This window comes from Hydra vulgaris, chromosome 01, assembly GCF_038396675.1.
Source record: "Hydra vulgaris chromosome 01, alternate assembly HydraT2T_AEP".
NCBI lineage: Eukaryota > Metazoa > Cnidaria > Hydrozoa > Anthoathecata > Hydridae > Hydra > Hydra vulgaris.
The window spans coordinates 47,350,749-47,365,000 of NC_088920.1; the positions used below are offsets into that span (position 1 = coordinate 47,350,749).

The following is a 14,252-nucleotide window of genomic DNA, read 5'->3' on the forward strand; positions in this document are numbered from 1 at the left end:
GGTTTTTTAGAAATAAATTTGCTTAAGGGCACGATTGTTAATCATCAGTACCAAATTAAAACTTTTGTGATACAGATAGGTATTGCTTCTTCAAAAATGTTCGACAAAATTCATTTGGTAACTGCTTAAATAAAAATGAATAAAATATGCACCATTAATCAATATTTTCAAAGGAAATAACAAGATCTGCTATGTCATTATTGTGTGCGTTTGTCTAATAAAATTTTGTATCAGAATTTTGTCTTAAGAAATACTGTCTCGATAATGTTGAAAATTTGTACCTAATTATTTTTTAGGGAGAAGAACTCAAAAATAATACATAAAACACTAAAAAATTGAAGCTTCTCTCTGAAAATTCAATTTCAAAATCGTGTAACACCTTTTCTAAGTTTTTTGATGCCCCATACAAAAAGAAGTATATCTTGAGATGCCTAAATAATATAATTCTAAAATTTTTTGCTATGGTTCTATATATAACAAATTCTTTAGTAAAAAAAAACCAAAGAGGTTTTCTTTTTTGAATCTGATTTATTTGCATTAAAAGTTTTGGGAAACTAAGAAAAATTGTTATTTAATAATAAAAAAAAAATTATATATATTCGTTTTTGGCATCTTTTTAAAAATGGTTTTAGAATCTCAGGTACAGTTCTAATATATAAACTTGTTGCATTTCACATTAAAGATCTTCACTTTATACAATCTTCGTGGTTTAATAAAGGATTTTCTATTTACAACATTTTTTCAGGGAGAGGAATCCAAAAATGATGGCTAAAACACTAAAAAAATAGATCTTCTATAAAAAAATTTAATCAAGCAATCAAAAAATGTTTATCTTGAGATGCCTGAAAGATATGATCATAAAATTTTCTCCTAATGTTCTAAATTTAGCAAATGCCATAAAACAAAAAAACTGCAACGGTAATCTTTTTAATCAGATTTGTTTGCATTTAAAGTTTTATAATTCTAAACCCCAGAAATATCGAAATTATAAAAATAAACCATGGAAATAATTAAATTGTAATAAGGAAAATTAAAATAAAGCAATAAGAATTAACAATCTTTAACAGAGTCATAAAAAATTAGTTCTCTGGTTTAAAGTTTGTCCAGCTTTCTTTAATGCTTTGTTGATCAATATCACTGACTTTGTATTGTCATCCTGTGACAGTTGTTGAAATATTAATCATTAAGAATAAGTTTGTTGATGGAACCCAACACACACCATCTTTAGAAGGCTGATAATAAAAAAGGGTAAGGGTAGAATGGATGTATGAATCTAACTTGAAAGTCTTTATTTTCAACATCAATATCCTCCACTAGTTCAATCTATGGGTTGTTACTATATATCAAGCATACAAGCATTCCAATGCTCATATTAGGCAAGCAATCTTTAATAATCTCATTAGTTTGAAAATTAAAAACAATTGAATAATCTTTTTGTTCAGAAACAACTTTAGTTCCAACTTTTGTGTTACTTATTGGAATGAAATTGTGCTGCAGGCGCTTGGTAACATTTTTCTTCAAAATTTGAATTGTTTGACTCCTTAGATACGTATCAAAAACTATTTCCTATGATTTCATTTTGAAAAGAAAAATTATTCCATATGCTGTAAGTATATGATGTGTGAATGGATCACAGCAAGTTATGTGGAGTGTGGAGTAATTTTTTAAGTAAATATATTCATGGAAGCAAACCGTTGCATTTTCATCACTTTCAATGCCAGAACAACTAATTATCAAGTCTTTTTCTACATCATTGAGACTTGAAATTTTCTTGATATCATTGGATTTCTCATGTTTGTTTGTGACAATTTTATTTATTTATTAATCCAATTGAACATCTTGCTTTATCATTAATATTTTTTAAATAATTATTTGAAGTTTTGTAAATAGAAAATCCTTCATAAAACATCAAAATTGTATAAAGTGAAGATCTTTAATGTGAAATCTAAACAAAGTTATATATTAGAACTGTACCTGAGATTCTAAAATCATTTTTTTTAAATGCGCAAAATAAATGTATATAATTTTTTTTTCATTATTAAAAATCAATTTTTCTTAACTTTTTTTAAAAAACTTTGATTGCAAATAAATCAAAAAAGAAAACTCCTGCAGTTTTTTTTGTAATATGGAGTTAGTTATATATAAAACCATAGCAAAAAATTTTAGAATCATATCTTTAAGGCATCTCAAGGGTATACTTCTTTTTGTATTCAATCAAAGAACTTATAAAAAGTGTTACACCATTTTGAAATTGAATTTTTATAAAGAAGCTTTAATTTTTTAGTGTGTTAGGTATCATTTTTAAGTTCCTTTCTCTAGAAAAAAAGTTAGGTACAAGTTTTCAAAATTGAGCAAGTATTTCATAAATTAAAGCTAATTGTATTATGTAATTAGCTTATGGTGCTGAAAAAATATTCAAAAAAGAGATTGCGACTGAGTATCGATATCTCTGAAACCGAAAGGCGTCAGACACTAAAATTTGGAGAAGTTTTTGCTGATTAATTTAATTTTGTATACCAAAAATCATCAAAATCTGAGACGGCATGGTGCCATGCATAAATTGAATTGAGCTGGAATGGTTATTAATATTGACCTGTCTGGTATTTAAGGGTCTTGGTGCACCCAAAAATTTTAAATCCAGAGTTATTTTATTATATAGAACACATTTAAGGGTTGGAGAACAACTGTTTAAAAAAATTGTTTTTAGAAACACCCTAATACTCATCAAAACATTTTTTCAATAATTCTACACTAACTTGTGATATAAACTCTTGAAATAATTCTCTTTAAAGTTCTAATACTGTTATTTAAAGTGTTATGGATGTACATGTGATGTACAAATATGGATGTACAGTAGGGTTATGACTTTTTTCAATCCCAAAATGAACTATTATTTGCATATCTTTTGAAAAAAGTTCACCCCACCATTAAAAAGTCAATTTTGACATAAGTACTACTATGTAATACATAGTAGTACTTATGTCAAAATTTTGGTTTAATTTTGGTTTCATTTTGACATAAGTACTACTATGTAATACGTAGTGTAAGTACACAATGGTTTGATTTTGACATAAGTACTACTATGTAATACATAGTAGTACTTATGTCAAAATCGATTTTTTATTGGCAGGTGAACTTTTTTCAAAAGATATGCAAATAATAGTTTGTGCTTTTTAGATAAAAGTTCATCAAACTACAGTACAAGAGCATAGGGTGGAAAAAAAGTCATAACCCTAATGTACAGTGACCTGTATATAGCAAATATTCAAATGATTGAGTAATTATATCAGGAGAGTAAGTAAATTTACCAACTTTCTTTTGAGACATACACTTCATATGCTCAAGTAATAAATTTTTTTTAAATAGTAAATATCTTAATTTTTAAGTAATGTATGATCTCATTAAAGACCAACCTATACTTACAATTTAATAATCCCTTACTTGATAGAAGAATGGGAATACTGTAAGATGATCAAAACAAAGTTAATCTTATATCCTTATTAATAATAAAAACTTTGCAATATATGCAAATTTTTTCGACTGAACGTTAACAACATCATTATTATCATTTGTTATATTCGATGAGTTCATTACCATACCAGAGTCTCTCCTTGGTGCTATTAAATCAAAAAAGTTAATGTTCTCTAAAAAAGTTAATCTGATGTTGTATTTCTCATTCTGGATGATGAAAATTTTGTTGGTCTGGGTTTAGAAAGAAGTAAACTCTAACAGTTAGTACATTAGGAAAAACATTGGTTGTTTTGTAAGACGTTCTTTTCCACAATAAATTGTAAAAGATTTGAAATCTATAGGTTAATGAAGTCTACACACAACAGTATATTTCTTTTCTACTTATTTACAATCAATTTTTTTGCAGGGACAACCTTAAACTCTTTTTTTTTTCTTCATATTTATAACTAGGAAATAAATAAGCACTTTTGTAGCTGGCAGCGCATAACCACTATTACATCATAGTACTCAACATTTTCGAGGCATACATGATAACTTTTTGTTAGATAAATATATTGTCTTTTCCATAAAAATTAACCTAGAACTGCAATTTTTTTAGTTGCTGTATAAAATTTGTGTTTAGGCCAATCACTGTTGTGTATAACCATTTCAAGACAAAAATAATTCATTACTGTGTAAATGGTAATTAAAGGCACACTTAAAGGTTTTAGCCTGCTTAAAATTAAAATAATAAATTTTTTACTTAAAATATATATTTATGTATAAAGTATCTATTATGAGATCTGCTTATAAGAACTAGTACATGTTCTTTATTTTGAAGAATGTGCAGCTGAATGCAAGAGCTTAGAATCCAACAGTAATGCCTTTTTTGATTTGTAAATCAGAGTCAGCAACATGAGGATTTAAAAGTCAAATGGTAGGTCTATTTTAGTATCAACTGTCAGTTGATACTGACATAGATCTACCATTATGTTGATCTCCGCTTTTGCAGATGATTTTGTAATGAAATAAGCGTTTTTGGTAAAATATTATACTAGTCTGCCACACATGCTGTAACTGTGGTATTTTCTGCTACTCATCTGATCTTCATAAAATGCCCATTCTTGCTTATAATTGATACAACATCCTTACCTTTTTTTTTCAAACTTCAAAACTTTTAGCATACATATTATGAAATTTTAACATAAATACAGGGTTTTTTTTTGTTACATACTTAACTATGAAAAGTCACACAATGACTTTTCATGGTTAAATATGCTCAAAAGCATAACTAAAATATACCATCTAGATACTTCTTTTTTTAACATTGAAATCCAAAAGAACAAATTTTTAGGCAAAAAGTCAAGCTTTATAATAATGCAACCTCTAAACCGGTTTTTTAAAAATATACTCCAAGTAACATAATATAAAACTAACAATTTTTAGATATTTAATTTAGGTTAAAAAAATAAAAAAATTGCCATTTTTTTAAGTTAGTGACCTCTAAAATAATTTTTGAATTTTTTGAAAATATTTTTGCCTATTGTTTACCCTGTTATGCAAGTAAAAGAAATCATTGGAAATAAAACACCATCTCTGTGCAAGTGTGTATGCTTGTGTCTTGAATATCAACATTGCATTCTGGTGTTTAAGATATCTAACTTCCAAAAAAATTCCAAACATATGTTCATGTTTATAAGTAAAAAATACAAATACTCACACACACATTTGCGTCATGTATGTTTGTTCCTTGTAACTTTTTTAATCAAAATGACAACAATAATATTTTATACAATAAGAAATTATAATAAAAGGTTTTACGATGAAATGTTTTTATAATCATGTTTTGTTTTTATTTATCTTAAATGTAAAATAAATATTGTAAAATTGTATTTTATTTAATAAAATAATCTATTTTACAAGATTTTTTTCTTTAACATAATGAAAAGTTTAAAAGTTATTGTAAAAGTATATTTATAGAAATTGAAATTCAAGCTCTCCATAGTTATTTGATATTAGGAATTTAATGTGTTCTCCCTAAGTTCAATTATTACTACACAAGTGACTCAATCAATACTTGATGTTGAGTGCATATAAACAGAGATTGTTCCAGTTTTTTGTTGTTTTTTTTATGTTTTTTTTCTGACGAATTGCATTTTGTAATTGCGTGACAAATTGTTTCTTGCAATTGTACTCAATATCTTCTCTGCTATCAAGCTAATGATATTTTCAACTCGCCATTTGTTAGAGAATTTGCCCCAGACAAATTTAAAAAAGGAAATATTTACCTATAGTTAGTGGTAAAAAGATGCATATATTAAGCAATTAATATATGGGCCTGAACACCATGTATAAGACCAATCTTAATTTTTTTTATGCTTATACTAAGCACTTTGAAAGAATAGTTTATAACATTTTGCAAAAAATAATTTTACAGGTTAGAAAGGTAAATTGCAGTAGTTGTTTGATTTCCTGAATAAAATTAGATCAACATGCAGCATTACAATATTTGTAAAATATATTATATATAGAGCTTTGTAAAATATTAATGTAGCATTTTAGGAAATGTTGCTGTTCTAAAGAAAAATTATACTTATACTAATCTCTTTGGATTAGTATTAATAAATAGTATTAATAAAATGTAATTTATACTAATCTCTTAGGATTAGTATAATTTACAAAAGATACAATAAAAAATAGTTGGATGCATAAATAGTCTGTTGTAAGTTTATAACAGACTGTACAAATATCTTTGTGGGTCAGAAAGGAAATCAGGAAAATAACTACACAGTCTTTAATATATTATAATAGTATATAAAGTCTGTTAAATATATTACAACTTCTATTAATATTCTATAGTGAATTTATAACATACTGTATAAATACAGTCTGTTGTATATACTCAACAGACTGTATTTATAGATTTTCACCTATTGGCCTGGCGCAGATGTATTTATAATACATTGTTTCCAGTTTAGGATGTCGGATGCTGGATTTTCTTGACTTAATGCATGGGTTTTTACTTGTTTCTGTGTTTTTATGACTAGGCAACTCATTCTATTATCTCTTAATGAGGGTACAGCTCTAAAACTCAGTTGTATGGTTCTAAGGCAAGATGGTAGTCAGGTTTCCCGAACTCTGTGGTAGCTCTCAGAGGGTGCTGATTTCACCAACAGCTGTAAAATAACAGAATACTATCAGTGCCATGTTCCTCATGGATTGTGTCCTTGTTCGTACTTTTAGTGTGCATTGTCAAGGCCACCTTTAGAGCCCTATGTTAATAATGAGGCAATTTTTTGGGCTGTTAAGTAGTGTACTGAGTCCTATCTGTGCTTTGAGTCAAGTTCTTTAGCAAATTTAAAAATGACCAAAGTACCAAAAACTATAAAACTTGAAAAACCATCGTCATCACCAAGTTCTTTTAAACTATCATTCACTAATATTCGTGGTCTTCGAAGTAACTTTTCTTCTGTTGATTTTTATCACTTGCAAAGTTCACCAGACCTACTTGCTCTTTGTGAGACTAATTTGAGTTAGGCTGTCTCATCTTGTGATCTTAGTGTTAATGGTAATTTTCCTTTAATTCATAAAGACTCCAATAGTCACATGCTTGGCTTGGCTTGTGCATTTACATTCGTAAAAATTCAGCCATTTGTCAGGAAGCTAGGTTTGGATCCTTTACTAGACTTTTTATGTGCTTTTGTTTAGCGCTACTTCACTCTATTGCCCTTTTCTATATTGTTCTATATTGCTCTCCTTCATCTCACAACTGCACACTTTACGATGTTATTTCTGATCAAATTGACCAAGCCCTCTCTCTTTATCCATCAGCCAATATTGTTGTTGTTGGTGACTTTAATGCTCATCACACTGAATGACTTGGCTCTAGTGTCAGTGACTCTTCAGGCGTTAAGCCCCACAACTTTTGACTTTCTCAATCTCTAACACAAATAGTCAACTTTCAAAATTGCTTTCCAGAAAGTTCAAATCATTTACCTTCTCTACTCAACTTATGTCTTGTTTCTGATTCTAGTCACAGCTCAGTTTCTCCATATTCAACTATGGGTGCTTCTGGTAACAGTTTGATCTCTCTAAAACTATTATCTTGTTTTTTCATCATCAGAATCCCCTTATTATTGTACCTCTTACAACTACCTTAAAGCTGACTGGGACTCTTTCCATGATTTTCTTTGTAATGGCCCTTGGGTAGAAATTTTTTGTCCTGAAAAATGTGCCTCTTACATAACTTCTTGGATTCAGGCTGGCATGGATTCTTTTATTCTCTCTTGATGATTCCAAGTAAAGCCTCATTTTTCTCCATGATTATATTTCGTTTAGCACTGCTGCAATTTCCAATTATAACCATTACTTTCATATTTATCAGCAAAACAATTCTCCAAAAAACAAGCATTTTACTATTGCTAGAAACTATTGTAAAAAAGTTTTGTCTATCACCAAAGCCCGCTATTCTCAGATCACGAAATCTTGTATTTCATCTCAAAAATTAGGCTCTTGTGACTTCTGGAAAATCTTTAAAAGTACCTATAATAAGGGCAAATCTGTTTTTCCACCTCTCTTGTATGGCTCAGATTTTGTCACCTCACCTAAAGGCAAAGCTGAATTGTTTGCTAAGCTCAATATCATCTTTTGATTCCACTAGTGCGTTCTACCTGATATAACCGACAAACAGGCTATAACAGGTTAATCCATTGTTTGACATTTTGAACACATAAAAACAAATCTAAATTGCTATGCAATGTTGAAATCAGTTAATTTATAATTATTTGTTTTTCTCCTTTGAAAAAAATTAGTTTGCAAATTCATTGTAGTTTTATGAACATCCGTCACTGTACAATCACAGTAGTTTTGATACACATTTAAAAAATGCATTGGCTGTATACATTATGATTATGAGATATTTTTTTTTAAACAAAATATCTCTGTTTTGTTTTCTGCCATAAATGAGGGCAAATTTGTAAGGTATGTAAACAATGGTTTGTTGTTGTCTAGTTTTCTATTTCCAGTTAAAATAAACCCAAAATTTTGTAATGAGAACCTTATATTTTAGGGAGTGCCGGTTAACCAACAGTGGTCAACTGACACTCCCAAAAAAAGCACTCCATCCCCCTTCCTTCCACGCCCTATGCTGTATCCGCCACTGGTTAAAATGATAAAATATTTTAATTTCAAAAAGTTTTTTATTTTAAAAGCAATATTTTTTAAATTCTATAAAACTGCCAATCCCGAATTCCCATCTGACTGCCACGATTGCTTAATAACCTTAAATAATGACGTGTTTTCTTTAACTTATTACAATCATTAAAAATCTGATTTTTAATGATGAAAGGATTTTTTAATGAAAGGATCTTTTGTATAGCTATATGGTATATCTTTTGCATGTATTGTATGTAGTATATTTATTTGAATTAATTTATGGGATTTAATAATAATGATAATAGTAATAGTAATAGATGTAATAGTATTTATAAGTATATCTTATATTATAAGTATATCTTTTGCATCAGCCTCAACTAATAAACAATTATATTTGAGGCATATGTCTGATAATGTTTGCATTTTATTATGCAAGATACTAATATACAAGCGCTCAAAGTTTAACACTTTATATCCGATAGTTAAAGAGTTTAATTTTCGAAAACATAAGTAAAATGAATAATAAATTATTTGCTAATCATTTAAAGAATATAATAAAATAGTTAAGGGCCATGTAGGATTCCTGCATAGCCTCTGATGCCAGCATAGAACAGGCTGATGTTAACCTAATAAAATATTTTCATTGTTTTTATTAAAACCACTTTCTATATTAATTCCACGAGAAGATTTAGAATACCTTCTATTTGAAAATGCAACAATTCTGATTTATTTTTTTATTTTTTGAATATGTTGAATAATAGAACAAATTCTATAATCAAAAGGAAAAGAAAAATCTTCCATTTGATAATAGAGTCAATCTATTTTTATTTAAGATTTACTCCTAATGGATAAAATGATTTTTAGTAGGACCTTTTCTTTCAACAAAGTTTAAAGAACAAATATATGTATATTTCAATATTAAATGATGTCTGCTACAGGCACAAATCCATTTTTTACACATTTCTATTTTCATGTTTTCTTAATCTTTTTCTGTACCTATCATCCATTTTTCAATTTTATTATGTTAAGAAATATTTAAAAAAAATGTTTCTGGTAACTATTTAGACTATCAGAAAGGTAAACTCCACAACAAAAATTTTGCTTGTTCCAGTTGTCATTTATCCTTTGTATTTTTTGCCATACTTTGTTTGTTACCCAAAACACTTTGCGTGTTAATTTGTAAAATCTATTTATATATATGCAACCCTTTGCTATTCACGTCTTAAACTAGCTGCAAAATGTTAGGAGACATCTTATATAACACAGGTGTAAAAGCTTTATTATCAGCATTTACCTTGACTTTTATGACATTTATTTTCTGTTGCATGCAATAAGGTTTGTTTTTCCACCATTTTACTCTAAAAACTATATTCACCCAAGCTTAAAACAATATTTTGATATTTCTATTGATTATTTCTATTTTCTGTAAATGATTTAGAGACTAGTTGTCATGGGGCTGATGGTATTCCAAAAAAAGAGCAAGGTATTTACAATTTTTAAGAGTTAAAATATAATGTCCCTGTTTTTCAATAAATTAATTTTTTATACTAGAATGTGATTGGGTGTTTTAACGTCAATTAGACTAATTTAATTTATATATTTATATAACTATAGGATTAAGGGTGAGCAGGATTTTGACATAATGTAATATTAGTTTAAGTTGTATTTAAGTAAACATTTTGGTAACTTTTAAATGTTTTTTGATTGTTTATATTTATCAAAACAAGTTTTATCAGAAATGTAATTGGTTTTAAAGTTTCATAAAATGGATCTTAGTTGATTATAATAATGTGAAAATGTTTCTTCTATACAGTGTGGCAAATGATTGCTATAAATGCAGTAGGAAAATAATGGTCTTGTATTCTGATGTAATAGGAAAATGATATATTTATTTTATTCAAACATTTATATTGTTTAACAAGGTCTATCAATCATATTTTTTTTGTTCCAGAAGTTTACAATTATTTTCTATTATATAAGAAAACTATTATTAATTTTGTGAAAAGTCTGTGTTATTTTTTTTGGTCACACAAACACACAGAAACAAATAACATAATGTTTATTTCCATTTTGTATCATCCTAAAGGAATTTCCAACTTTGATATATTTACGCTTAAAATATATATAAATATATATATATATATATTTACACTTATATAAACATATATATATATATATATATATATATATATATATATATATATATATATATATATATATATATATATATATATATATATATATATGTATATATATATGTATATATATATATATATATATGTATATATATATATATATATATATATGTATATATAAGTTTATATATATAAGCGTAAATATATATATATATATATATATATTTTAAGCATAAATATATATATATATATATTTTAAGCATATATATATATATATATATATATATATATATATATATATATATATATATATATATATATATATATATATATATATATATATATATATATATATATATATATAAGCGTAAATATATATATATATATATTTATATATATTTTAAGCATAAATATATATACATATATATATATATATATATATATATATATATATATATATATATATATATATATATATATATATATATATATATATATATTTACGCTTCCACTGACAAAAATGCAAACAACTGCCGAAGAATGGTTCACCTCCAAAAGTAGCCTCCCACATCTCCTGATATTCCATAAATTCCTGATTTTCAAAAATCTGTCCTAAAATGTCATAGTTTATCTTGAATATCCAGAAATTTTAAATCACGTTTTTAAATATGTCTGCGCTAATCATAATCCGGGGAGGTAAGCAACCCTGACCTGTTTTTCTTAGCTGTGATTAGGAAGTTCCCTCTGGACAATATTATTAGTTGGTATAATTCCCCATGGATTGGTTCGCAAATAATTCCATTTAGAAATTTTTTTTGAAGTTAAAAATTTCTAAATGGAATTATTTGTGATAATTAACTTAGATAAAATATGATGCGAGAGGGAATAACAACTTCATAGATTTTTGATCCAAGTGTAAAATATAGTATAAAACTAGTTAAAAAACTGATTATTTCGAAATTCATATAAAAAAATGGATAAAACAGCTAAAAAAGGATGGTAATGGGACAGAATAAGAAAAAGCGGAAAAAATACAGAAAGGTTGAGGTATATTTACTGAAGTACCCACAGCAAATAATTTGACACTGATTTGAATTTGACGATTTAAATCATTATATTATGGAAGAATTAAAGCAATTTTTTACATGCTCTGGGAATAACTAGTTTTTCACATCATATTTTTATATGATACTTCAGCAAGGAAAATTACAATTCAAGGTTTACAAACTACTCCTACCAACAGTTAAATTAAAGGTTTTGCATCAGAGTTTACTTTGTATTCACTGTGACTAAGGAGTTTTATCTGTCCAGTAAATGTTTATATGTAAATTATTAGCTGTATCCCTGGTGTTTTCTGCAAAAGAGGTTAGACAAACATGACCAATTTGTGCAGTTTTGTTTTCCTTATTTCTGGCTTCAATAGTACTTTCAGACAAAGATTTGGATACTTAAAGTACCTTATAAAAGAAGTACCATGAACTATCATTCTATGCACAGATTGTGACATAGGTGTGGTTTTTAAAATGTATCATCAGTTATGAGCGTAAATAGATGTTAATTTCTGTTCGAAAATCTTTATATATGGTCTTCCAGTTGTGCTGTTCATATCAATAAATAAATCTTGAAAAAATTAAATCATTCTGACTGCTCTTCGTGGTATTCTGATATCAAAATATAAAATTCTCTCTGTCACAATGGGATTATTAAAAAATTTGCAAGCAACGTTTCCATTATTGTTTGTGTGGTTATACTGACAAAAGAAACCCTTATTTTCAATTGTATCTTGAATAAATGCTGGAATTTTTTTCTTTTTTTCCAATAAAATCTGCACTCTTTTGTGATTGAATCTTTCTTCCTTACTTAACTGCTGGGATTTTACAAGCAGTATTGAAAATTTACTCCATGCAGTGCATCTATAAACTAAGATTGCAAGTTCCAAGTTTTATAACTTGCTTACTTGGATTTTTATTTTTTTTTCAAAATAGTTTTGAAATTATACTCAATTTTTTGTATTGTTTTAATTTAGTTAAACCGGGAGGAACCAGATGATGATTATGAGTCATTATATTTTTAATTTCAGTCCGTGTTCTATCTATAAGTTTCAAATTGCAAAGAGCTTGCAATGACAAATTTGAACCATAAAAAATACCCTGATCATCAGTAGACTATCTGTTCTTTTATGCTTCATCCTGTTTGTAAATTTTATAAAAGACTATCTAGGTTTTAGTGTAAAAGATATATTTACTGTAGGTGATTTAAGTGCTCTCCATGGTCCACAATAAATAATAAAAAAATACATTGAAACATATACAACATAATATAATATTATTAACAAACGCATAACTTATTTAGTAATAACAAATTAATGTAGAATATATTATTTTCACAAGAGGTATTTGCATTGTTGATTTTGAACCAAAAAATGTTCATATTTAATAAGAAACAACTTTTTTGTTTTTCCATACATTAAATTTTTTTATTAAATTAAAAGCCAGACTTTTGAAAATATTGAAATTCACTGTGCAACCAGCATAAAGTAATAAAAACTCAAACTGCAAAAATATAGCATATGCATATATATTTTTACTTGTGAAAATATGCCTTGGAGGAAAGTCATCAGTCAAAAGTTTGCTAAGATTAAAAGTAACCATTTTAAAACAATTTTCAAATCACACTTAGAACCAAACTTAGAACTAGGAACGAATATGAAATAGGAAACTACCCGCAATCCAGTTTTGTTTTTCATACTTGACAAAAACTGTCATTTAATCAGTTTTTAACAAAATCCACTACACTTGAATTGATTTTATAGCATGTTACTACAGAAGTAACCAGAATATTATTTCACTTTTTTTTTCTTTTCTTGGTTTTTAATTTACGAAATGTATTATTTAATAGATAATATGCAAAAAATAAAGAAGTTTGAAATTTACCATATGTAATCTAAAGATTTAGTGAAATCCTGGGCTTTTTTCCCCAGAAAATCTTTAAAAAGACAAATTTAAAAAAATTTGAAACTTTTTTTTATTATTTAATACTAACTTGATTTGGTTAAAAAATTAAAATTAGAAAAATCTTTCAGAAAAGTTAGTTAAATCCTATTTCCACTTTGCGACACAAAAGAGAGCATTTTCAGCTCTATTTCTAAAAAATTAAAGTTTTTTTGGCTGATTATCTGATTGATAATTGTATTTCATTTGTATTTTAAAACAAACAATAGTTTACAAAAACTAGCATTGTTAAAATCTTAAGATAAAACTGTTGTTTTTTTTATATAAGCACCAATATTTTTTTTAAAATTGTATAATATAGCATAAAGTAAACAAAAAAAAAAAAATTTATGAATATACATTTTAAAAATATTTTTGCTTTATGTCTTTTTTTTTTTTTTTTTCTTTGATAGTGTCTATATATATATTCTATTGAAATATAATTTGAATTTGAATGATAAAAATATTTGAAATTTTTGATTATAGCTATTGAAAAATACATTTTCAAATTCAATCCATGTGG

The 14,252-nt window shown here is 26.7% G+C and overlaps 1 protein-coding gene across 1 annotated transcript in view; it reads left to right on the forward strand.

Moving 5' to 3' along the window:
- The window catches only part of LOC136075390 (caspase-3-like), a 65,415-nt gene that overhangs the window by 18,392 nt on the left and 32,771 nt on the right, over window positions 1-14,252 (forward strand). The window contains exons 3-4 of the mRNA XM_065788395.1: window positions 10,043-10,087; window positions 14,216-14,252. The exon at window positions 14,216-14,252 is cut by the window's right edge and continues 458 nt beyond it. Coding sequence (XP_065644467.1) covers window positions 10,043-10,087; window positions 14,216-14,252 — 82 coding nt within the window. The remainder of the gene's footprint in view (window positions 1-10,042; window positions 10,088-14,215) is intronic.